This window comes from Myxocyprinus asiaticus, chromosome 2 (genome assembly GCF_019703515.2).
Source record: "Myxocyprinus asiaticus isolate MX2 ecotype Aquarium Trade chromosome 2, UBuf_Myxa_2, whole genome shotgun sequence".
NCBI lineage: Eukaryota > Metazoa > Chordata > Actinopteri > Cypriniformes > Catostomidae > Myxocyprinus > Myxocyprinus asiaticus.
This window is the reverse complement of record NC_059345.1, coordinates 43,540,548-43,568,166: the sequence shown is the minus strand read 5'-3', so window position 1 is coordinate 43,568,166 and position 27,619 is coordinate 43,540,548. Positions and strand designations below refer to the sequence as shown.

Genomic DNA, 27,619 nt, shown 5'->3' with positions numbered 1-27,619 from the left:
TTGGAGACGAAATCTGTCATGAAAGATTTTTATTTGAATCACCATTACACCACTGCTCACAAAGAGAAGTATGAGACTGACGCCAGAGCTGTTATCATCACAGATTTAAAAGCTAAAAAAATCTATTGACAGCTAAAGTTTTTACCAAATTACAGTGCAGGGATCACTGAATTTAGTGATGAGTTTAGGCAACTTAATGCTGTTTTGCTCAGGATTTCAAAAAATTCGTCAGAGGGAGAAACTTCAAAGAAATGTGCGATCGAGATGGCCTGTCAGATTATTGAAAATTCTTGTGAACAGTAAGAATGTGTTTGTGTCACAGGGGTGGTGTGGAAATGTTTTTGTATTGAAGCAGTGAAATGTTCTGTTCTGTTATTCAGTATTTTTATTGATGATGATATTTGGATTTAGGTGATGATATCTGATATGGTGATTTTAACTTTGAATGTTTTTTTTTTTAATAATCACCCATAATCTTTTTTCTGAGGTGGGGTTTAAAGCACGATCATTGTTGTAAATTTACAGGCAATACAAATGAGACATAAAATGTTCTTGATAATATGTATAGTTGAAGAAGCATTGCTTGTCAATTGAACATGAATTTGTCAATTTGAACTGCATACTGTATACAGTATAGAGTTTTTATAGTTATTAAAAAAAACACATTGCATTTGTCCTGCATTAATTACCCACAATAATGAAGATATTGAGGGAAACTATGCGAGTGTGCATATTTGTAATAAGGCCCCTTGATAGAAATCATAAAAAATGTATGTCCTTGCCACCATCAAAGTTGCCTATATCTGAAGTACAGTATTCAATTATTTTGGAAAAAATCACTTAATCAAGTACTGTAAATCAGTCACCCCACTAGTAGCCTACTGCAACCTTTCAGACACAAAGCACTGAAAGATACTATACAGCAAATGACTGCTGTTATCTGTGGCATGTTGATTTATCATGTGTGTGTGTGTGGACATAACATGTCCAAAGACAAGTCCCAGATGTGTAAAAAAAAAATACAAAAATAAATCATGCTATGAAAAACACATGATGAGTAATTGTGTCATTGTGGAAAAACAAATAGATATCAAGGTTAAATGTCCAGTTTTCTCTCTCTTACCACCCATTTCTGCCACAAGGAAGTACACAGGCAACTTTCTTCAGAAACCACATGATGCAAATCCTGCTGTTTCCTTTAAGCATTTCAGTCCAGCTTTATCATGAAAGCAACTTGCCTTTTAAAGTTCCTGTCAAGTTGCAGCTAAAATGTTACTTCTCTAAAAAATCTCTTTTGCTTTGCATCTAAAAAACTTTACCAAATATGGAACAGCCATGCAGATCAGATGTTTCGGTCACAGGTTTCACACACAGATTTACAAAGTATTGTGAACAAAGACATGAGTATTTTCATTCTCAGCATTTATCAGACACTGATTCTTATCCAAAGCAACTAATAAAAGTGCTTTAGTCTCACATTTGATCAACAGATGGCAAGCATGCACTCAGTTTGTATTGCTGGCTAGTAAAATAATAATTTTCTAGACAAATCAGTACTACCTAAAACACATAAACCTAGTACACCTAACACAAAACCAAACACACTGCAAAAAACACAAACACAAAATTGTATATGATTCATCTAAATATTCTTGAAAGAGGTGAGACTCATGACTCACCCTCACGCTGTTACAAACAGGATTTTTCTGAACAGTACAGCACAAAAGGAGATGTTAGGCAAAATGTCAACGCTGTTCTTTTCCATATAGTGAAACAGAATATGGATTGACGCTGTCGAGCTTCAAAAATGACAAAAAGGAACCGTAAAAGTACCATGAAAGTAGTCCATACAACCTATGCGTTATTCACTGAAAATCATTCCATCTCTTACCATTTTAGTGAGTGTAATGGTATAAGGAAGGGCATTGAGGAGGCGGGAACCGGCTGAACAGTCAGCATAAAGTTTAATGGTAAACATAAACTTAAACCAACATAAAACATAAGGACACACACACACACAACGCGGCTGCGTGCGTCTCTCTCTCTCTCTCCCGAACTGGCGTCCCCTTTATCTCGCTCTCCTGCTGATTAGCTGATTCAGCGCCGGCTGTACAACCTCACGGGCCGGCCATGCCCTGCTCCTCGTCACAGTGAGCTTCCAAAATGGCAAACTAGAACCATAAAAATAGTCCATACGACCTATGCGTTATTCACCAAAAATCGTTCTCTCTCTTACCATTTTAGTGTGCATTATGCAAAAGACATGGTGTGAATACTAATCTACTGACCTGTAATTTACTCAAAATAAAGATGGATTGCTATAGCATTGTGAGGTCTTGATTATATTCTAGATATATTTGGGAATTCATTTGGGAATTCGACAAGTGTGTGAAACTGAAGTCTCGCAGCTCAAACATGTCAGCAGCAGTGGGCTTTCAAATCAAAGGTACCGGCCTCATTAATATACATAGCCATTTGTATGTTAATATTTTTAACATTAAAACATACATGTTTGTACATTTGAACAGACACTAAAACGTACAATAGGGATGTTTGAAAGCATCTAAACGTAAACCGTTTTACGTATTTACAGCTTTAGAAACGTAAAATATTGACAAATCCATTACAAGTATATTTGAATACACAAATCTATCATAAATATATTTGTACATTTTTACTGTTTTATAGATATTTTAGATCCCTTAACCCTACCCCAACCTCTAAACATAACCACATTTCAACAATATAAAAACATGTAACAAGTAGATTATTGTACAGTAGCAATAATTTTTGTTAAAAATATATTCATTTATAAAACTAAGCAAAAGAAGAAACGTTCCTTTTTCAGGACACTGTATTTTAAAGATAATTTTGTAAAAATCCAAATAACTTTACAGATCTTTATTGTAAAGGGTTTAAACAATGTTTTCCATGCTTGTTCAATGAACCATAAACAATTAATGAACATGCACCTGTGGAACGGTCGTTAAGACACTAACAGCTTACAGACGAAAGGCAATTAAGGTCACAGTTATAAAAACTTAGGACACTAAAGAGACATTTCTACTGACTCTGAAAAACACCAAAAGAAAGATGCCCAGAGTCCCTGCTCATCTGTGTGAACGTGCCTTAGGCATGCTGCATGAAGGGATGAGGACTGCAGATGTGTCCAGGGAAATAAATTGCAATGTCCATACTGTGAGATGCCTAAGACAGCGCTACAGGGAAACAGGAAGGACAGCTGATCGTCCTTGCAGTGGCAGACCACGTGTAATAACACCTGCATAGAATCAGTACATCCGAATATCACACCTGGGGGACAGGTACAGGATGGCAACAACAACTGCCCGAGTTACACCAGGAACGCACAATCCCTCCATCAGTGCTCAGACTGTCCGCAATAGACTGAGAGAGGCTGGACTGAGGGCTTGAAGGCCTGATGTACGGCAGGTCCTTACCAGACATCACTGGCAACAACGTCGCCTATGGGCACAAACCCACCTTCGCTGGACCAGACAGGACTGGCAAAAAGTGCTCTTCACTGACAAGTCGCAGTTTTGTCTCACCAGGGGTGATGGTCGGACTCGCGTTTATCATCGAAGGAATGAGCATTACACTGAGGCATGTACTCTGGAGCGGGATCGACGTGGAGGTGGAGGGTCCGTCATGGTCTGGGGTGGTGTGTCACAGCATCATCGGACTGAGCTTGTTGTCATTGCAGGAAATCTCAACGCTGTGCGTTACAGGGAAGACATCCTCCTCCCTCGTGATACCCTTGCTGCAGGCTCATCCTGACATGACCCTCCAGCATTACAATGCCACCAGCCATACTGCTCGTTCTGTGCATGATTTCCTGCAAGACAGTAATATCAGTGTTCTGCCATGGCCAGTGAAGAGCCCGGATCTCAATCCCATTGAGCACGTCTGGGACCTGTTGGATCGGAGGGTGAGGGCTAGGGCCATTCCCCCCAGAAATGTCCGGGAACTTGCAAGTGCCTTGGTGGAAGAGTGGGGTAACATCTCACAGCAAGAACTGGCAAATCTGGTGCAGTCCATGAGGAGGAGGTGCACTGCAGTACTTAACGCAGCTGGTGGCCACACCAGATACTGACTGTTACTTTGTTCAGGGACACATTATTCCATTTCTGTTAGTCACATGTCTGTGAAACTTGTTCAGTTTATATCTTAGTTGTTGAATCTTTTTCTGTTCATACAAATATTTACACATGTTAATTTTGCTGAAAATACAAGCAGTTGAAAGTGAGAGGATATTTTACAGCCGCTAATCCCACACATACTCCTAAACTTAACCATAACCATTTATTAAGCATATAAAACACATAACAGGCAGATAAATTTAATCACAATAATTTATTCAGAAAAATTTCAAAATTCAATACAAAAGTAGTCCAAAGGGCGATGCGCTTCATCCAATGTGCTCCCTGACGGCATACAGTAGCATTGTGTGAGGTGGAGAGTACAATTTAATGTCTGTAAATCTTCTCCTGATGCACTTCAGAACGGCACTGTCATACCTCATACAAAAATATACATTGCAGAATATGGCATGTCACAAACGGTCATGAGGGTCGTGTCTAGAAAGGATCCCTCTCTCGTCAATCTCACGAGATTCTTACACGGCGTTAATTAGAAGTCACACAGCAATGAGAAGCACTCGTAAAAGATTATTTTAAATCATCTGTTTATATGAACAGTCAGTTTTGATGATCAATTCAAGCTCTAAAATAAATATTTCATATAATAAATTTGATAGCTTTAGATGTACGTCTGCTACTTTCGGTCATGAGATATTATTGGTCACTGCAGAAGTACATCAATGAGTTCATTTGTTGAGAGTCTGACTGGGTGGTCTAGTGGTAACTAATTCGATCCTTGCATAAGAGGCCCTGAATTTTAATCCGCTCTACTTAAACTGTAACTTTACTTTTAATAAACAAAGATTGCATTCGCCCTTCAGTGGATGTATATCTTGAGGGGGACACATTTGTTTGCATTTTTCTTTGCGATTCGACTGGAAAGGAGCGCGAGCTGCGGATCACAAACTAAATCTCCACAAGATTTGTTTTAAAATGTTCAGCTCTAAAAGAGATAAACGTCTTTAAACATCAGCTAGTTTTGTTCACCAACACAAACACTTTTTAGTTTATAAATTACTATTAATGTCAATTAAGTCATAATAATATAATCTAAGATTTAAAGTAATATGTGCCTTAACATGAACTTCTGTCAAAATATTACCTTATTACCTACGCTATTTTTTACCTTACAAACTAACGCATAGGTTGTATGGACTACTTTCATGGTACTTTTACGGTTCCTTTTTGTCATTTTTGAAGCTCGACAGCGTCCATCCATATTCTGTTTCACTATATGGAAAAGAACAGCGTTGACATTTTGCCTAACATCTCCTCTTATAAACTCTTCCAGTTCTTGAACCCTTTGGTCTACAAACACAAACTTGGGCTCATTTGAAAGTAGACACTTAGACATTTGTTATTCAAGAGTAAAAATGTATCATTGTAAAATAAAAAAAATTGCTAGAGCTATTCAAAATTTTGAATAGTGACCGCAAATATTTATAAAATATATATATTTTTTTTATATACAAGACTATGCGCAGTGCCCCAAAAACACATCTGATATAAAGCCACACGTCTGATGAAGGTCTGACACGATATGTCCAAGTCGATATGACCAAAATTCTTTGTTCCATAATGATTTATGTAAGTGTACTTCCAAAATAAGGCCACTTGGAGGCACCAATAGACCACTTGTAGTTGAGTTGGGGTACTCGAGTTCGGACTCGGACTCGAATCCGAGTCACAAGTCCAATTTTAATGGATTGGGCTTGTCACAGACTCGGATGCATTTTTACTCGGACTTGACTCAGACTCGAGCCTTTGGGACTCTGGATTATTTTCAGAGTCCACGGCATTTGATTTGTGATGCAATGAACAAAATAAATAAATTAAAATAACGATGTAGAAATAAATGGACACTCTGTCTGCAAGCAGTTGTAGCACCCCCTGATGTTGTAGACATAGCCAGAGTTTGTTTCACCATGTTGAGCAAACACACCTGCAGAGCGGCACACTAATTCAACCAATACACTCGAATGTTACTATGGAGACTGCTGTATAACATTGATTACCGAGGTGGCTGGCACAACGAATACATAAAGACAGGTATGTAGCCAATGTACTAGAAACTACAAGGCAGTTTTGCACGGCACAGGACCTCACAATTGGTAAAATCGCACATGGCATTTGTGAAGCCAAGACGGTGCTCGCATCGCGGTTTCATCATGGTTAAGAATTTATTAAGTCAAATCACCCACATCATGTCTCTCACAGTTTACTAAAACAACATATCAAAATAAAAATTCAGAAAAATATTCTTAATATTGGGCTATTAAGTCTTTTTAGGCATAATGTATCTACACATGTAGGCATCTGTAGTCTCGTGGTCCATGCAGTGTTGTCAACTTAAACTGGTCCTTGATGAATTAACTCTAACTTTTTAAATAGTCTGACATTTTTTTATTTTTTATTGCTAAAGCAGACAGCAACTCTAAACAGATAAACAGCACCTGTTTATCATTGATTTTCTATTTTAAAAGCATTGACGAGCTGCTTAACATTTTCTTTTACAGTTTTTTCCACAATAAAATGCACAATGAAATATGAAGTTATTTTGGGTAGCAAAATGTTTTGTTTATAATTTAATTATAGATTGGGTGACCAGACGTCCCGGTTTATTACACAGGACAGTTTATTGTTAGGGTCACTGATTTTTTTCTTCTTAAATTAAATCTCCTTCTCATCAATTGTGTTTCGTAACATGTTGATTTGACGATACATTCATTCTAGTCTTCAGCAAATCAAAATGTGTCTGGTTACCATGGCAATGATTGACAAATTCAATTGCAAAAGGGATTGCTGTTATCTGTAGGCCAAATATAAGCTTATGTTCAATTATATGAAAATAAACAATATATTGCCTTCCAAAGTCACATGTTATATTGCCTAATTAATGCTTTACTTGTCTACCACAATAATGTAAGGCCTTTTAATTCATACGCTTAGCGCTTGCGCTCAATGTCGTCCTGTTGTTTTCAACAAAGAGCTGAAAGAAGCCAATCCATGTCTTCGTGCAACACGTGAAAATGTAAACGGGTTGTTTTCTGAATGTTCGTTAATCAGACAAGTGTCACATTCAGACAGCTACACTACAGTTTTTACATAGTATAAGCACTAAAAGGAATATTCCGGGTTCAATACAAGTTAAGCTCAATCGAAAGCATTTGTGGCATAATGTTGATTACCACAAAAATTTATTTTGACTCGTCCTTCCTTTTCTTTAAAAAAAGCAAAAATCAAGGTTACAGTGAGGCACTTACAATGGAATTGAATGGGGTCAATCCATAAACATTAAAATACTCACTGTTTCAAAAGTATAGCCACAAGACATAAAGGATATGCATGTAATATGATTTTAGTGATAAAATCACTTACATTGCATTGATGATGTAATGTCAACAAACCCTAAAACAACTATAAAAATGACTATTTAAACAACTTTACAGCTCAAATAATATACAAGTTTTAACAGAAGAATTAATGCAAGTGCATTTATAAAATTATACGCTTCACATTTCTGCCTTTAAACCCTCCAAAAATTGGCCCCATTTACTTTCACTGTCCCCATTCACTTCCATTGTAAGTGCCTCACTGTAACACAGATTTTTGCTTTTTTTAAAGAAAAGGAGAGACATTTTGGAGAAATGTCCTCTGGTCTAATGAAACAAAAATCAAACTGTTTGGCCATAATGACCATTGTTATGTTTGGAGTTAAAAGGGTGAGGCTTGCAAGCCGAAGAACACCATCCCAACCGTGAAGCATGGGGGTGGCAGCATCATGTTGTGGGGGTGCTTTGCTGCAGGAGGGACTGGTGCACTTCACAAAATAGATGGCATCATGAGGAAGGAAAATTATGTGGATATATTGAAGCAACATCTCAAGACATCAGCCAGGAAGTTAAAGCTCGGTCGCAAATGGGTCTTCCAAATGGACAATGACCCCAAGCATACCTCCAAAGTTGTGGCAAAATGGCTTAAGGACAACAAAGTCAAGGTATTGGAGTGGCCATCACAAAGCCCTGCTCTCAATCCGATAGAAAATTTGTGGGCAGAACTGAAAAAGCGTGTGCGAGCAAGGAGGCCTATAAACCTGACTCAGTTACACCAGTTCTGTCTGGAGGAATGGGCCAAAATTCCAGCAACTTATTGTGAGAAGCTTGTGGAAGGCTTCCCAAAAGATTTGACCCAAGTTAAATAATTTAAAGGCAATGCTACCAAATACTAACAGTGTATGTAAACTTCTGACCCATGGGTATGTGATGAAAGAAATAAAAGTTGAAATAAATCATTCTCTCTACTATTATTCTGACATTTCACATTCTTAAAATAAAGTAGTGATCCTGGAATGTTTTTTATGATTAAATGTCAGGAATTGTGAAAAACTGAGTTTAAATGTATTTGGCTAAGGTCTATGTAAACTTCTGACTTCAACTGTATATTTCACATTTATAAATATTTATAATTTTGCTTGTAAAATAGCTTGTAATTTAGCTTTGTATGGTAAAAGAACCAAATATAAACTCCATCTTATAATCTTGATATCTATTCAAAGCTTATTTTGCCTCAGGGCCAGAGACAGATTCTTCAGTCCATCAATATGGTCTCCAATTTTAATATATTTTGGAGTTGAACATAGCTCCTCTAGTCATCCCTCAGGAGAACTGTTGAGATTTCTGTTCTCTCCTTTAAAAGTGGAGGTTCATGGCTGCAGCCAGAATAATAAACAAGGATCTTAGTCCAAACATCCACTCACTCGGATAATCAAGACTTCTGAGCTTCTCCTTTGGGATTTACACCAATAACTGGATCTATCCAACATGTCTCTTTTACTGTATATTACTGCCAAAGGTTTGAGCTGTTTTTTAATGCAGCTGACACAAAGAGACAGAAAAGTGCAATATACAAGTTAAAACATGGATAGTTTATTTATTCTTGTAATATTTTTTTCTTTAGTAGCGATGGACAGAAAAAAAAAACTGTTCTGATTAGGTGGCAAACCTGGGACACTCAATTTTCATATTAGCATTTAAACAAACAGGTGATACACACAATATATTAACTAGAGCTATATAGACTCTGAAATAAACTGATAACGGGTGCAGAATTAAATACAACTACATAAAATTAAGACAAACATGTATACTACAAAATCAATGATTTCAAAGACTGCAACAGCATCTATCTTCCCTCTGTCAACTTATGTCACTCCATTCATGATTGCCCACATGCAGAAATACTGACCTACATTAAAATGGTTAATTTGATCTTACTGTACGTCGCTATTGTATACTGACCTTATGGTTTACAGTTATAGATCATGATGAGGCATTCAATTCTCTAGATAAAACCAGGTTGTGTCCTGGTAGTAGACCTGAAGAAATACATAGTATGATGGTTCATACTTAGTAAGGTGTGGGAGGCACCCAAGAAGAATTTTATTCCTGGGTTGTAAAACTAGATGCTAATGTGGAGATTACTTTTTCGTCTAAGTCCTGAATGAACATTTTTTATGTACTATATCATATCTTTTCAGTCAAAAACAAATCTATGTTAGCAAGGCTGGGCCATGTATGACAGAGTCTGTGTAATACTGACGGAAGTGTGCGGTGGTTTAGCTGACAGAGCACGGGTCATCTTTACAGGGCTTCACCTCTCCCTGCAGCAGCTGGATAATTACGGCCTTGGTCAGGTAACTGGATGTGCCTTGCTTCCCCAAGGCCGGTGTGTTGTAGAAGGCCTCCATGTCATCCTGTAGAGTATGTTATTTGTTTTTAGTAACATCACTGCAAAATGCAGTAGCAAGCATAAATGGTATTTATAATCTATGGCTGTAATGTTTAAAATAGATCATAAAAAAAAAAGAAAAAGAAAATATACAGAATATGGGTAGTTGACATGACATGCCTATGGAAAGTTGACGTCCTGCAGTGTCAATCTATCTAAATCTCTATCTAAATCTATTTTAACCTGTATTTTGCAATTAATTGTACATATCAATATTTGTATATATAATGTTTAAATAATTAAATATAATCATATTTAAATAATTATAAATATATACAATAAATATAATTCAGATTAAAAATCTGAATTAAAAGGCCTTACATTATTGTGGTAGACAAGTAAAGCATTAATTAGGCAATATAACACGTGACTTTGGAAGGCAATATATTGTTTATTTCCATATAACTGAACATAAGCTTATTTTTGGCCTACAGATAACAGCAATCCCTTTTGCAACTGAATTTGTCAATCTGTCCGAGGTAGACTTAGACCTTTGTGGTTTGATTGGACTGAATGTATGCTAAAATCCTAGCATCAATGTAACGCAGCGCTGCCTAGGAAGCCTGTCAGAAACCAGTTCAGTCATCACTGACAGGTCAGTGAGGCAACATGGCAGCTACCTTTGGTTTCGGATGAAGCCAGTGTTAATTTTACACAGTTTTTTGTTTAGTCATAGTTTTAGCCTTTTGACGAAAATGTCCTATAAAATTAGTCAATATTTCGTCATGTCATATTTATTAATTTTAGACAGTTTTACTCTGACTAAAATGACTTATAACTTTTGTCAATGAAAATAACATCTTTTGTTGATGATAATGTGCAAAATGACAAAAACATGTCAAATTGTAACAGACCACAATATTCAAATATTTAGAATAATGCATAAACATTTTCTTAATTTAAACATATAAAACATTTAATGGATAGGCTACATACAAAATGCTGTCCAACTGTCCTTGTTGTGAAAACCTGAGCTCCTGAAATAATAGCACATCATGAATATAATGAAGTATTAGCTACTCGTTAGAAATTAGCCTACTGTTTTCTGAATTCTTCATGCTTTAGAGACCAGTTTAGGATATTGCTTTGCGTGTACAGTGTTTTACTTATGGAAACAGATTATTCACAACACAAGTTACACAATGCAAGATAGATATGTTATGACTAGCACATAGCTTAAAGTTAACCTGTTCATTCATCTGTTCATAATATTACGTATATGTTGTGGTTATTGTGATTAATTTAATGTATAAATAGAGTGCGTTTGTGTGAGGTAAGTATCCCATTTTAAAGCAGTTTATTTTGCCTGTGTTCAGCGTGTTCAACTCATGCTGCTCAAGTGGGGAAATCTCCAACATACTGGATTTTTGGATTGTATGAATCCATATCTAATATATTTTTCTATAAACAGATGTTTCTCTAGATGTTTATTCTTCCATTTATAACTTGAACTGTTAATATCTTGCAGCGTTGCTAGAGTTCCGCTTACTGCCCCCTGCTGAAAACATGAAGGTGGTACTTCAAGCTTGAACTGCTCCAATGGTAGGAATATTCCTTACAATGGTCGAGGTGCATAATTTATTGCATACATTTTTTTAACGCATTATTTTTTATATAATGAATCACATTGAATTAACACGTTAGATGGACAGCCCAAACATTTGATTTCAATGATTAAACTAGAAAGCTTTGCCATTTTAATTCTTTAGGATTATAGATTGTAGTGCCCACACCTGCTTCTCAGTGCCCTCCAGTCTGCTGCGGTCTTTCTGAAAGTCTGCAAATGCATCATTAACAATTCGGTCCAAATCCACTGTCTCCTGAAACTCCAGCTCCGGGTTTCTTTCCAGCACAATTGACACCACCATCAACAGCTGCATTAAGGTAATCAAAGATACAGACAATGGGTCAATCGCAGACAATGGGGATTATAAAAATTCAGATTACAAATTCATGAGTGGTAAATAGAAGATGGCAGCAACAGGACATATTAATACAGATTGTCTCTAACCTCAACAATGATCTGCCTGTACTCAGGCAATACTATGTTCTTCATTGTGTCCTCCACCAACAGAGAAAAATTCATCTCATACATGGTCATATCTGATAGAGTAGGTTGCTGCAAAACAGTGAGTGATAGATGCAGTCATTTTAAAATAATTCTTTAAAAATGATAATTTAATGACTGTAATGAAATATAGAGGCTATATTCATCCAGAAGTATCATTCCATCAAAATACTACACTTATTTTTTTTCCAAATAAATGTATTTAGAGAAAGCTACCTGAGGGAGATGATGTCCTCCAATCGTAATACCATTAGGTGTTCTCTCAAGGATTTGCCAAACACGGTCATAGAAGCCAAGAGGGGTACGGTTGAGTGAGCCATCTATCTGGCGTCTACTGAGCCAAGATCTAAGGAAGTTTAGAAAGGTTCAAATAAATTCTTCAAACAGTTGTAATGGTGCAATCCTTGAATTCTAGCTCTGTAGAAGGACTAATATGTGAGCTTTTACATACATAAGGTGAAGGCATCACATCTTGGCAATATGAAACATGGAACAATAACTTAATCAAATGATTAGGGGTATATTATCAGAAGATTATAAGATCTTAATTAATAAAGAAACTTAGTCCCACTATGAAAAACAAGGCTTAACGAAATGATGCTAAATGGTATACTATTGTTTTGATTGGAAACAGCAGGATATTCATATTTGGCAGGTATCTACAGTAACAGACAGATGGTGGGCATCCAGCACCTGCCAGTCTGCTGAGGCTGGAGGACATCCAGTAGTAGCTGTTTGACATCACTAGGGGACATCTGGTAGATGTCCTGGGTGGGCATTTCCCCGGCCCGGATCTTTAACTCATGTTTCATGGCCTGAATAATCCACCTGATTCAAAAGTGGGTAGACAAATATATAGTTAAAGGTTATCTGTGTTAATAATAGATTTAAATTATCTGTGCAGAACCTAATGTCTATTATATATTAATTGTCTAATGATGTGAGCATACTGTATTATTTAGGGATATGCTGTGAACTCAACACTGCAAGGGGGCTTAATCTTATACTAGAGGTGATGGCATACCCCACACGGATCTTGAGCATGCCACTGAATAGCTCAGGGCTGTTGGAGATGATCCAGCCGATGTGAATGACAAGCTCCTGCTGCAGAACGGCCTCTCGCTCACCGTGGGGGCTGCACTTGCTGTATATTATGTCCTTAATGACTCCTGGAGACAAGGGGTTGGAGATAACTATTTCCTCATGCCCAAACAGTCCAAGAGTCACCTGGCAAAAGAGAATTGTGCTCAGTTTGCATTGCAGTGGTCGATTTGTCAGAGATGCATTTTCTGTTATTCTGTCTTTAGCTGAATTCTTTGAAGGGTTCTTGTTAATGTACTGCAATGACAGAAAGCAGGATGTAATGACTCAAACCAGTTTCATTTTAAAATCGATAGATATAAGCACAAATAGTGTTATACTTTTACATATAAACTTTGCAGTACATTACACAATAATTTTAATTCTTTCTTTTAGTCAATTTATCAACTCTGAAATTCTATTAATGTCACTATGTTAAGTAAACTTCTAAAATATTATATTAAAGCTCTGAAGTTTTGAAGCTTAGGATAGATCTGAATTCCTTCCAGTAAAGCTCTCCTTTTCAAGAAAATCTCTGAAGTACAATACATGAATGAAGCTGATAATATCGCCTTAAGTCCATAAGGACTTTTTTTTTCTATCAAACATTACAGGTCTGCAAAGATAACACTGATACAATGGCCCCCAAAAGTATTGTGACACTTAGCCACACTTAAAAAGATGAGAATGTCATTGCATTTAGATAACACATTTTCAAACCAGTGGCATTTATTGTAAAGGAAGATACACTTTTCAAGCACAACATTTTACAAAACTAAGTTTGTTAGGTTTTAAATGATGAAGGAATAAATATACTGAAATATAAAAATTTAAGAGAAAAAGTATATGGACACTTGCTGGCTGTAAAACTCAGCGGAACATGTCCATATTTAATGTAATGAACTACACTGTCTTACAAAGGCAAAACGCAGTAACTGCACATTGTCAAAATTGAGTTCAGTCATGACAACTCAAAGATTTAGCATGTTAATGTGGATGTGACATATTGATAGGATTTTGGTCTTGGTGGACTAGATCTGCTAAATTGCTTCTGCTGCAGAGCAAGTACGAAGATTTGCTACTATTAGAACCTACTCAGACACGCTAAGTTAAGCATGTGGACATGTTGCTGCACAATTAGACATGCATAGAATCCCCCAACAAAGCTGGAAAGCTGCACAAACACATAACACAAAACACAACCATGCAGATCTACCACCAAAACTTGTGTACCCTGCTGCTCCGAATAGCCATTGTGCACCAAGTGTATGCTAGCTAAGTGTGCCTTGGCCAGCTTGGCCAAATGGCATAAAGCTAATGAATCTTTATGTATGCAAGGGCCAGCATGGCCGAATGGTTTAAACGGCTATTGGCCTGACTAATAATGTGTACCTGAACTAGGAAAGCCCAGAACTTATTTAACTAGTGACTTAGCCTAGCTATGCGTGGATTTATTCAAACTAACAACCTAAGATATCAATATGTGCCAGGCCAGATTTGGCTCAGGCTTACCTTGGTCAAGACGTGTTCCTATGTGTCACGGCAAAAAGTAGACCTCAACGTTCAAGCTGATAGAAGTAAACCCCTGCAACCACCTGAGCAAATAGCATTTTCAGAGAAAACAAAACAAAATCTTTGCAGCTTTTGCCGCAGTGAAACCAGCTTATCTGCAAAACTGAGCAATTTAAATGTTAGACAAAGAACATAATAGATTGCGCCAAGCAGAGTTTTATGCCTGAACTTAGTCATTTATGACAAAAATTGGATCTCTTAGACCAGTGGTTCCCAAACTTTTTTCCTTGAAGCAGTACCTTCTTACATATAAGGAAGTCTGCGATAGATAGATATCTATCTAGATAGATGGATACATAACTGTTGACAAAAGTGTTATTTAATAATTGCTGATGTAATTTACTCGGTGCCATCGCTTCTTTCTACATGCTTTGTGGCAAAACATGGCGATAGTAACAGCACGTGCAGCAGGGCTTATTGGTCTTTTCTTTCCCCCCCGCACACTGTGAGCTTGAGCGCTATCTTTCAAGGCCATGAGAAATGCAAAAATAAAGCAAAAGCATAACAACTGATAAAAAATAATATGGTGATTATAATATACTGATTTTTAGAACCGCCATAGAAATTATACTTGAAAATTTCTAGCGGTTGACACATATCATATCTATCTGGTATATAATTTTGGTGATTATTGAAGCAGAGCCCTGCAGCTGCTCGATGGTCTCATTATAATGCGTTAACATGTCAACAAGGTATGCAGTTTTAAGAGGATTTGCAGTTTTGCTGTGCATGGTTATGAAGTTGCAGAAAAAACGAAACTTACAAGCACTTGGTTTGCTTCATCCTCATGCAGTTGTGCAAAGATGCTCTGGTTGGTAGAGCGACATTTAATGAAGTTTTGCTACAGTTGCCATGGTGTCAAGGTCTTTGGACAGTTTATTAATATTTATTTTGAGATTTTTCTAATATCTTGTTGAGTAAGACGAGAAATGCTGTCTTACTGGTATAGCTCATTCTGGCCCCGATTATCTAAGATCTTAAATATGAAAATGCAATCTATGAAAATGCGTGTGCAAGTCGTGGGCATTTTGCAGGTGATTTGCTATGACAAATCATGCAAATAACTACATGTGAAATTGTGTTGGACACACCCTCCAAAAGGAGGCTTTTGCATATGGTACTAGCACCAAATGCAATTACAGTACAGCTCTCACTAAATACCATTTTATTTTTATTCAATATGACATTTATTTGTTAATTTATAGGATCGTCATCATAAAATCCTTGCTATTTAGCAAGTGCAAGAGTAGTTGATGAGAATGCACATGACACTCTTCACTTGAATTGTTCATAATTCACAAAAATAAATATATATATATATAAATATATATATATATATATATATATATATATATATATATATATATATATATATATATATATATATATATATATATATATATATATATATTATGTACATGTTAAGCCATTGCACAACTGATAGTATACTTAAATTAAATCCAAATTTCAATCCACTATTATCTTGACCATGGCAATGTTACCTGCGCACAAGACAGACATGGGAGCTGCGTGGTACAGAACTTGCACTCCCTGTTCATTTCACGGGATCAAGACGAAACCTGTTTGTGATACAGGTGCGTATCGGGCTGCCTACTGGAAAGAACCGCCACTTAAAATATTTAGCAATATTTCAGCAGTTAAAAACGGTTTAAAACATTAAATCAGGACATAATTTGGGCATAAATTGTTAGTAGGCTTATGATGTTATCAGTTATGATATCGAGTTTTAAAATCAAATAAAAAAATGTTTCATGTGTATTAATTTAATTTCACATTAATGTGTCAATAAAGGGTGTTCTACGTATTATCTGTTCTCGAAATCCTTTTCTGTCACAATGACAGCATGATGCACAGTGCAAATCAGATTAATACCTGCTTTTCATTCTTATTAATTTTCTCTCATAGTTTCCGATTCTGAACTGACTTTCAGTCTTGATGAATCACTTTGCAGGTACAATTTGATTCATTTGCATCTAGACTTATTATGCGCATTATTGCATATTCATGTCGGGGAAACATGCAAAAATTGCCAAGACGTGGTATTTTTAGAATCTGAAAGATGCAATCTTTAAAAGACTACATTAGTAGATCAGCTCTGACCTTTTTTTTAAGAGTGCTATCACGTTTTTATACACACAAACCTTTAGTAAATCGGGGCCTTTATGTATCTTTGGTCCCTTCAAAGCATGAAGTTTCACGCCCCACGTTGTGAACTCTGGCACACCCTTAAGGGGAGAACCGAGTAGGAAAATTTGATAATCCACATTTGGTTGGAAAATCAAAAAACTTTGAAGCCCCTTTTCTGACTTTTAGTGTCAGCACAGTTACTGCGTTTTGGGGCCAGTTGGTTAAAAGTGCAAAAATGGCTGAGAAATGCAGTTACATTTGGGAAAAGGTCTAATATAATTTGTTTGCAGATGGCTCTTGGTTTGATCTAAAGCAATGAAATTCATGCATTTTTACATACTTTATGGGGACACTGTATGTGATGGCTTGCTTTGCACAATTTGCTGTTGTATCCTAGCAGATATACCCACCTATATTCACAGGTGATATTGCTCAGCTATGGCAATGATAATGTATTTACCCAAACACACATCAAGTAGGGAGCACACAAAGAAGGGCTTGGCTTCTTTGCATTATAAAAGACTTTAATTCTACATGCAGGTCAGCTGAGACTGTTCTTGTATGCAAGGAATGACCCATTTTCAAACCAAAATGTACTCATTTATCTTACCCATAACATTAGGCCCCTAGGACACAATTTATATGCAGATTTATTGCTAGTGCTCTACTCTGATGAATTCTCAACCACCAGGGGCTAAACGGACTTATGTTGGGAAGCTATAGCAGTTCATTAAACAAACACTCCACACCACGTTATGTTTGTCTAAACACAAAGCAAATCAAATGTAAAAGTACACTAATGTTAAATAAAATGCATGGGATGGTTGCAACAATACTGGGTAAAAGCGACTTTACAAAATAAACAGCTTGGCGACAAATGGATGTTTAGGGCAGCAGGTTAGCTTTGATAGTGGTGATGCTGTTAGCTATTAGATTCTCATTGAGTCAGAAGAGGAGTCCATCATGACTTGTCTATCAAATGTATAGAGATTTATGACAAATTTTGACTCATTGATTATCAGTGAACATTAAAATGTTTGTAGGAAATCCCTGACTGAAATTCGTATTTTGACATCAATTGTTTGATCATATCTTAGATGTTGTTTGGGCCCCTGTTGCTGTTGTCCACTTACCTGCTTGCCATGCACTAAAACACTAGTAATGCTCGGGGCAAGGCTGTCCACTAGTTTAGTTAAGAGACTGGCAGCAAGGCGCACAACGGACCTGATGAATACAACACAATACAACACAAAACAACAGAGATATTCTCACTCATTCATCGCAAAGGAGCCAAACATAAATTGGAATTACAGTATATGATCAAATATACAGTACCGTGCAAAAGTTTTAGAGTAATTCCATTACTCCCCAACCCTGACTGTGTATGTATGTGTATGTGTGTGTGTGTGTGTGTGTGTGTGTGTGTGTGTGTGTGTGTATATATATATATACACACACACACACACACACACACACACACACACTCACACATACATACACAGTCAGGGTTGGGGAGTAATGGAATACATGTAATGGAATTACGTATTTAAAATACAAAATATTAGTAACTGTATTCCACTACAGTTACAATTTAAATCATTGGTAATTAGAATACAGTTACATTCAAAATGTATTTTGATTATTGAAGAGATTGCATTTTATTGTCAGTATATACTGTATATTTAATTTGCTGCCTCATGAGAAATGATAAACGGTTTTCAATTCACAAATACCAATATTAGCAAAAAGTTTTGTTACAAGAACTCTGTGAACCCCCCCCCCCCCCAAAAAAAAAACTTCTGTGAACTTTTGCCTTCACAAATTATTTTTTAGTTCCAACACCACCTGTTGAAATGAAACACCTTCTAAACTTCAGAGTCTAATCTAAATTTAATGCAGCAATATGCCTATTTGAATAACTGAGGAAGGTTTGTCCCTCTGGGCTGTAAAATCCTATCAGGACAGCTTACTATCTCAGGGGACATGTGACATGAAGTTGTATTGGGCATTCAGACCCTGTTGTTGCCATTGCTCTTGTACTGAAGTAATGCATCCTACACTCCTTTATTGTCATGGCCTAGGCAGAAGTATTTTAATGTTCACCAATTCGATATTTATCTGATGGATTCCTTTTAGGAAGTAATATAAACTTATGTTATGGACTGGTTGTACTGTTGCAGACATAATTAAGTTTAGCTCAGACAAACAAATGGACTTTTAACGGAATTATTTTATGACTTCATATATTTAAAACACCAGATTTAAATAGGACATCAGTCTGTGTTATGGGGGATAAAAAATGTTAAAAAAAATCCATATACAAAACAAAATTGCCACAGGTGCAAAATGACCATGAGCAAATCCAACAGCTTGACTAAGCGAGTGTAAGCAATGAGCTTATGGAGGAAAAAAACCAAAACAGCAACAATGGATGAGTGCTGCCCATGAGTTAACATCCTTCGGCACAGTGTCAACAGTTATAACACACATGCAGAGGTTGTATACCCCGCTAACCAATTACCTGCTTGCCTTGGACCAACATAGAAGTAATATGAGGAGCTATAGAACCGGAAAACACCTGGATGACGGCAGCAGCACTACGCACCGCCAGCCTACATGAGGTTTGCGTGTTTAAAAATATAGGTGCACATTGTTTTCAGTGGTGCATAACATTAGAAAAGGACAAATATAAAGAACAGGCAAAACAAGGAAAGCCATTACTACAAGCACTATCTGATCATTGTTATCCCACTAAGATGACCTAATTGAGAATATAAATGAAACTCAATTATAAAACTTTGAAAAAATGCTTTTACAGAGAGTGTCAAAAATCTTACCAAAGCTTCCTGCTGCCAGCTCTTCTGTAAATTCTCTCCACATCATCCTTGAGGTTTTCTGGGCATAAAGAATGTTAAGACTTTTATGTGGCACATAAACCATATAAAACTTCCATAATTAGTGTTGTGCAAGAGACATTATACAACAGTTAGTTCCAGTCCTCAAATCTGATTGGACGAGAGACATTCTAAGAGTGCTGACAGCTCACACCATCAGCACTGGGATGCTTTACTGTTTGTATCACTTCACTTGTGTTTGTGCCGTTTCAAACTAACTTTTAAGAGCAGTCTAGATGTGTGCATTTTCATTAATCCTTGTGACATTAAAGACTTCAGCCAGCAGGTGGTGATAAAAGACTGTCTTGTGTGTGCTATGAGCGAGTTGAGTCTGTGTGAGTCAGTGCGCAAATTTATTTTAAGTCATCCGGAATTGTCTTTCACTCCATGTTCGCTCGAATTACTTCTACACTATAGCTGAGAAATAGAGTTAAACTTACAGCTTCAGCATTACTGCCGATCAGGGCGCCTACCTGATACAAGTTTCCGAGTTGGGAGAAGACTTTCAACTTTCAACATGGCAGAGGAGAGTACACTTTCTGTGTCTGTGTCAAAATAAGAGTTCCTCAAGAAATATTCAAGAATGAAACTGGCATCCTCCATGTTGTCTCTCCGACAACAAAACACTTGTAGGATAATTCCAATAGCATGTATGGCAGCATCACTCCATGGGCTTGGGCGAATCTTTCGAACTAGCAACAACAGATCCTGAATCCGTGAAGTAGTTCCATACACAAGAGTGTTTTTTGAGCTAGCGTTTTCTTTCACCCTACTTATTTATTTACCTGTTTGATGAACTTTTGTATAAAAGCAATATCACAATTGCAATCGTGCTGTATTGTCCATCTATCAGCATGGCTGTGACTACCTGCCGAATCACAGCCATGCTGAGAGCTGGACATACAGCACTCTTGCTTGTGTGATATTGCTTTAACATCCCTGGAGCCTAAAGGCCCAAAGACACGTGGAACGCAAGCTATGACTCAGTCACTGGCTTGAAACATGAAATCACATAGAACCACACATTGTAAGTAATCTCTCCACAGCTTGTTGAATTGGCCCATTTAAGAGTGTGAACAGTCTTGAGCACCATGATAAAGTGTAACTACTGGAATTAGACTGTTAAATGACAGACCATGACAAGGGTGTGAACTAGGATTTCCAAACCCAACTGCTTATCCATGAAGCGCTAAATGGATTACAGCTGTGGACATTTCATTCAGACGAGTCCTTGATTGCTCAATGAGACATGCTCACCGAATGCCTTTGCAAAAAATATTCCCATCCAAGTTCTGACAGTTTCAGAAATTTTGGGTTGCAGTCCTGCAGTCTGACTACTGCTACAATGGCTGTCTAATGAAGAACAAATAGGAGCATAGCAATTGATGATATATGTGTGTTTGTGTGTGTGTGTAAGAGAGGAAGAACAAAAGATACTTTCAGTTAAAAGTAAGTCTACCTAAGTCTATATGATATGCAACATACATGTCATTATTTAGTGTTCCCTTCACAAAACGATTGTACTTTCAAAAATAACTTGGGTTCTTTCCGAAGAATGAGCAATCCACAAATTCCCTCTTTTGTTTGGATGTGTATTTTACAGTCTGACATGAGAGACTGTTGATGTTGCATAGTCTGTCTTGGCTTTTACACAAGGTCTCACCTGGCTCAATCTGACAATCATACAATCTGATAAGCAACAGCTGTAAAGGACGAAAAAAATACATTGAACATCTGGCTTTATACATTGAATCACTAAACAATTAAGGCACGGATATACTTCCCTTTTCCGCATTCCAGATCGGATCAAAAGGCAACACGGTCGACCGCGCACTAAGTAAACTCTTTTGACCGCAAGAGAATAAGAAAGGCGTTCTGAGAATTTGCTCTTTAAAATAAATATGAATGCATATTGTACTCTTCAGGATACTAAACTACATACATACCGTTTTTGTTGAAGAAGTCAGGGCCTTCTTTTTTCAAGAGAACACTGGCCAGCTGGGCTTGACTGGCCAGGCAGTCACAGTCCTGGTAGCAGAACACATCACAGAATTGTATACAGTACATGTCATTTAACGTGCTAACAATGGCAAGGTCATTGATATAATGCATACCTTTAATTCACTGTAAATCGCTTTTAGTAAAAATGTCAGTCAAATAAATAGATTTAAATGTAAACTGGCAGGTTTGTTAAGCTCACATTGAATTTCTGTAGTATCTCATATGTGGATTTATGGAACCATTCATCGATGTCTATCTCGGGCTGCTGCTCTAGGTCAGAGGCATTTGGTGTGCTGGTCTGACGCTTCACCTTAGAGTGCTTGGGCATCTCCAGCTCCTCAAAGCTCTTAAACTCGGGGATCCTAGACAAAGTCCAATTAGAAAACAGTTAGGAACTTAGTATGGCAAAAGTAAATGTCATGCTTAAGAATCCGTGGAGTCAATTTATTTCTATTGCCCTGCTCAAGTGAATCACATTGAGCATTAATGTGTAAATAAATACATTGATTAGAAAGAAACAGAGTAAATGGAGGTTCATTCTTACTCAGCTTCATTGACACGTAGGAAATCCAGTTGCTCTACCACAGCGCCTGATATCAGTGTCTAAAAAAGGAAGGGAAAGGGAACAGAGGGAACTCACAGGCACACTTTTTAATTGAATTGTATTGAGTGAAAAAAGGGTTTGTCATTTAAGACAATAAGATGCATTTCATATAAATCCTCTATTTCTCATAAGTAGAAGCACACCTGAAGTCTATCAGCATGAACTTTAACTCCTCCAATGTTTCCCTTCTTAAAAGATGCCAGCATGTCCAGAATGGGGTTGAAGCGGCTCCCCCTAGCAAGCAAGTTATGCCATTAATTAAATTCTAATAAGACATACAAAATAAAAAAATCAGGTTCTTTCAAATGGTGTGGATAAACTCATACTTAATGTTGTCCTCTCTGATAAGGGCCAGGAAGAGAGGTCGACCTTGCATCTTCCAGTACTGCTTAATAAACTGCAAAGCATTCTGAACAACACAAATGTAAACACAATCACAAACACTGTATAATGTGATTACTTGTATGAATACACACACCGTACAGGCAGCTGGAGAAAGTTTGGCAATGCTTTGTAACTTAGAGGCTGAGACTACTGATTTATGTGAAATAATTTGTCTACTACCTATATTCTGTCCTAATTCTTTTCTTTCTTAAAATTACTTTGTCTGAGGGACCAGCAAGGTGTGACATTGCCCAACTCACCTTGATATCATCAATCAAAAGCATGACATCCTGGGACAAGTAGAAGTCGCTGAGGTCGAAGACGATTGGATAGCAGACTACTGTCTTTCCAAGGATTCGATAAATCTGAAAGGGGAGAAAAAAAGACCTTAAATGTTACAGTACTGATGACTGTAAGCTCTAGAGTCTAGACATATAATCTACCTCTGACAGCAGATAAAACATGCCATCAATTCTGAACAAACAGACAGACAGACACAGACATAAATACGTGGGGGGTGGGGGGGTTAAACACATGTGGGGGTTCTGTGCCCCCCCCCCAGGTAGTCGTAGTACAAATAGTTTCTATCAAATACAGAGGTTTATTATTCTGTGAACCTAAAAAGTTAGCTTCCTACAAAGGAAACATTTTAGGGCATCATAGGAACACTCCCAACATTAAAGCTGTTCCAAAAGGTAGGCAGAATGATTATGCTAACTTTTAAGATAGCATTTAGTGACTACCACCCCTGGAGTCACAAGTTCGAATCCAGGGCGTGCTGAGTGACTCCAGCCAGATCTCCTAAGCAACCAAATTGGCCTGGTTGCTAGGGAGGGTAGAGTCACATGGGGTAACCTCCCCGTGGTCGCTATAATGTGTGGTTCTCGCTCTCGGTGGGGCGCGTGGTGAGTTGTGCGTGGATGCCGCTGAGAATAGCGTGGGCCTCCACATGTGCTACGTCTCCGCGGTAACGCGCTCAACAAGCCAGGTGATTAGATGCACGGATTGACGGTCTCATACGCAGAGGCAACTGAGATTCGTCCTCCGCCACCTGGATTGAGGCGAGTCACTACGCCACCACGAGGACCTAGAGCGCATTGTGAATTGGGCATTCCAAAATAAAAAAATTAAAAAATAAAAAAAAAGATAGCATTCAGTGAAAAAATACATCCAAGATGGTAGACAAATTCTTAGAAAGGCTAATTCTAACCATCATTTATTCAATACTAAGAAAACATTGATAAAAAATCTTTTTTAATTTTGTTAAAAAAGGACAATTTTATCCAATATTTCTCAGTGTTAGCTTAGCAAAATGACAATGCCAAACTCTATTGTTTGAATGTTAAGTCTCTTAAAGCACTTTGTATGAAAAATGTTGTAGCCAAATACATCACTTATGAGGTTCCATTCAGTAAGGATACTGCCTATGTATGTAGGCAGTAGACAGCAAGGCAGCTTACTAAGTTCTGGAAGTCATACACTTCATCATCTAAACGTAGTACAAGTTTGTATCTTGTTAAAGTCGAGTTGAACTTAGAGGCACAGAATGACTAAATATGAGGATAAACCACAAAGAAGTGTAATGAACATGTACTGATGCAAATGAGTGGCTGTGAAAGCAAACAAAACACTGTTTACCTTACAAGTGCCAATGCAGCCAACAGGCCTATCTGGTCTCCCACTCAAACCAAGCTTCTTATTGATGGCGAGGAAGCGATATGCCTGGAAACGAACAAACACACACGCACACAGACATCAAGGACTACAATACCCGTGTGTATTGTGTATTACCCGAGACATTATAATATAGGAACCATTATTATTTATTTTTTTATTATCTATGTCTTGCTGCTGTTTTTGTATTGTTTTTGTATTGTTGTACACTGGAAGCTCCTGTCACCAAGACAAATTCCTTGTATGTGTAAGCATACTTGGCAATAAAGCTGATTCTGATGTGGATTAAAGAAGTAATTTTCTTCCAAAGCATGACCAATTTTGGTAACCCTTTACATTAAGGTTTTATTTGTTCTCCCTTGCAAGAGGGAAGTTCATACAATACACAATACTCCACAGATCATACCACACTCCATCAAGACTTCATAGGATAAATCTACGGAGTAAAAAATTATGTTGGAAATGCGTTTTCTACACTGTATATGTGAATGTTGTCTCATACCTTTCTGGGTTCATGTTATGGATGTTTTAGGGTAGCTGGTTTGGTTTTAAAATTTCCTTAAAATGTATAGTTCACCCACTAATTAAAATTCTCTTATTTATTCACCCTCATGCCATCACAGATTTGTATGTCTTTCTGTCTTCTAATGAACACAAACTGAGATTTTTAGAAGAACGTCTGAACTGTTTAGGTCCATACAATGCAAGTGAATAGTGGCCAGAAATTTGAAGGTCCAAAGAGCACATAAAGGCAGCATAAAAGTAATCCATATGACTCCAGCGGTTAAATCCATGTCTTCAGAAGTGATATGATAGGTGTGGTTGAGAAACAAACCAATATTTAAGACCTTTTTTATTATAAATCTCCACTTTCACTTTCTTCTTTTGTTTTTGATGATTCCCATTCTTGTGCATATCGCCACCTACTGGGCACAGAGAATTTGGAGTAAAAAACGTCCTTGAATATTGATCTGTTCCTCATCCTCACCTATCATATCGCTTCTGAAGACATGGATTTAACCACTGGAGTTGTATGGTTTATTTCTCACTTGCATTGAATGGACCTACAGGGCTGAAATTATTATTATTATTTTTTAAATCTTTGTTTGTGAATAAAGAAAGTCATACACATCTAGGATGGCATGAGGGTATGTAAATGATGAGAGAATTTTCATTTATGGGTGAACTATCCCTTTCACACCTAAGTTATGTCTATTGGGAGATCAGTCCCAATTACCAAATGTTAAAAAATTTGCATTTTCTGTCATTATGGTGGGTATTACAACAGACAGTTTAATTATTTTAAACAACAAAAGCCCCAGAACGACTGGGCCAGTGCAATGGAGGAAATTGTACCATATGAACATCTGTCAGTAGAGTAAATGGTGTTACGGAGGAGGGGATATACCTCTGGAATGAGTTTTAGGTGCACATATAATAAAAGATTAGTCTGAATAGATGGATGCCACTCCAGTGACCATGTGACTTTTTTATCTTGCATTTGTACTGCATTCTGTACTTTGTCTGCATTTTTGTTGTTGTTCCTTTTGGAAAGAAAAAGGAAAGAAGAAAGGCTAGGGCATTGCTATGCTGTAGGGTGTTGCTTGTATCTATGCTATTCTGGTCTCTATATATGGTTCGGGTCTCTCCTTAAATCTTCCAGTTTTATTGTCTGCCAGGCAAAAATCAATAGTCGGATTGCTTAAATAAGTACTAGCACACATCATGTCTGTAGCACAAATGGTGTGGGACGAGTTACAATCTGGAATTTAATCATTAGGGTTAGGGGTTTAGGGCTTTAGCGGGCACCACTGATGATCCTCTAGTGCAGAGAGGACAAAGTCAGCGTGTGCAGACACCTTTACGACATTAGATGGAGCTCTTTTTCTCTCTGCCCTCCTGCAGTTTGACAATCTCAGAATACGACTTGAGTACAAAAGTGTACTGCACAGCATGACAAAAGGAATAATAGGGAACAATAAGCCCCTGCTGAGGAGAACCCAACTCATATCGAAGTGAAACACAGGAAAATAGCTGCTCATTTAGGCCAAATCCAGTTGTCAAAATGAACATTTTTGAGAGAGCTCTGGGCTACAGAACTCTCTTACTCTCGGTGCAGATCTCTGAACCTTAGAAAATCTGTGTGCAGAATAGCAATGAGGGGAAGACACAACTGAATCGAAAGTGCCCACCCTTTAATCAGTAGCTCAACATGCCTGACACGAAACCTGCAAATGTCACACGTGTTAAGCCTGTAGCACATTAAGAAGGGCTGTGAAGCCAGTGTGCTTATGTTGAAACAAACCTCTTTAATACCCAGGTTTCTGCAATAAAGACTTTCACACTCATAATGCTTTCTGCAGCCTTACCGGCTGGATTATAAACAACATGTCTACCTCTGTAACCTTCTATTATCTCATCTAGTATTGGATATGAGTATTCAAGAATATCAGGTCAAAGGATTTGTAAAGGATGGAGGTGTTGATGCAAACATCTTCAGGTCCAGCTATTCCTCCTTTCTAAAAGAACCATGCAAGAAGTAATTCAAATGTTATCATTAGCCAAAAATATGATATTGCGCCATTTACCATTAAAGGTGACTGCAGTTCAGCATCTGATCAAAACATGAGTAGGCAGCCCTATGCAGAAAGCTCCAGCTGTCTCTAATAGGTCAGTCACTGAATAAGCATCCTTACAGAAAAATACAGAGGCTTACTCAGCAAACTATCACTCTCTTTCTAATGCACTCTCGGTCTGGAGGTAGAGCACACACACACACACACAACTGACCTCAGAAAGAACTGAATCAAGGGAAATAGATGGTGTTCTGTTTTTATGATTTCAAACTGTTTTGAACCGAACTGCAGTAAATTGCATGTTCCGGTGATAAAACCCAACCACCCACTCACACACCCACAAACAGGAGAACAAACAGGCAAAACACTCTCACTCACTCCCTGTGTGCTCTGCAGAAAATGGGCATGAAAAATATTTTGAGATAGATTCCTGTCCCTTACCAATAGTCTAGTAATCTGATTTGTTTAAAATAAAGCAATAAGCCACAAGAGGTAGTGCGTTATAGCTATTTTACCATGGGTAAGGGGTGTTCTTACCTATGGTAAAATCACTGTAATGTGGCTTATTGCTTTGGTTTTGTTTTTGTGTGTGTTTAGTTTTAAAGGCAGCAACAGCAATACGATAAAAGACAGCCATGTTCAATGAACAGTGAAATATCTTACTGATAATTATT

The 27,619-nt window shown here is 37.5% G+C and overlaps 1 protein-coding gene across 3 annotated transcripts in view; it reads right to left on the bottom strand.

Annotated features, from left to right (window-relative positions):
• Positions 1 to 9,068: 9,068 nt before the first annotated feature.
• Positions 9,069 to 27,619, bottom strand: part of phkb (phosphorylase kinase, beta) — a 108,689-nt gene continuing 90,138 nt past the window's right edge. For 2 of the 3 annotated variants that reach the window (XM_051716458.1, XM_051716441.1), the window contains 15 exons: positions 24,334 to 24,417; positions 22,956 to 23,060; positions 22,638 to 22,720; positions 22,455 to 22,545; positions 22,252 to 22,310; positions 21,907 to 22,069; positions 21,653 to 21,734; positions 19,650 to 19,707; positions 17,946 to 18,036; positions 13,037 to 13,239; positions 12,706 to 12,840; positions 12,229 to 12,358; positions 11,956 to 12,063; positions 11,678 to 11,818; positions 9,069 to 9,909 (listed from right to left, as the gene is read on the bottom strand). In XM_051716458.1, coding sequence (XP_051572418.1) covers positions 9,772 to 9,909; positions 11,678 to 11,818; positions 11,956 to 12,063; positions 12,229 to 12,358; positions 12,706 to 12,840; positions 13,037 to 13,239; positions 17,946 to 18,036; positions 19,650 to 19,707; positions 21,653 to 21,734; positions 21,907 to 22,069; positions 22,252 to 22,310; positions 22,455 to 22,545; positions 22,638 to 22,720; positions 22,956 to 23,060; positions 24,334 to 24,417 — 1,671 coding nt within the window. In that variant the 3' untranslated portion in view covers positions 9,069 to 9,771. Of the gene's footprint in view, positions 9,910 to 11,677; positions 11,819 to 11,955; positions 12,064 to 12,228; positions 12,359 to 12,705; positions 12,841 to 13,036; positions 13,240 to 17,945; positions 18,037 to 19,333; positions 19,425 to 19,649; positions 19,708 to 21,652; positions 21,735 to 21,906; positions 22,070 to 22,251; positions 22,311 to 22,454; positions 22,546 to 22,637; positions 22,721 to 22,955; positions 23,061 to 24,333; positions 24,418 to 27,619 lie in introns of all 3 variants that reach the window. The other variant, XM_051716449.1, reaches the window with a different exon arrangement.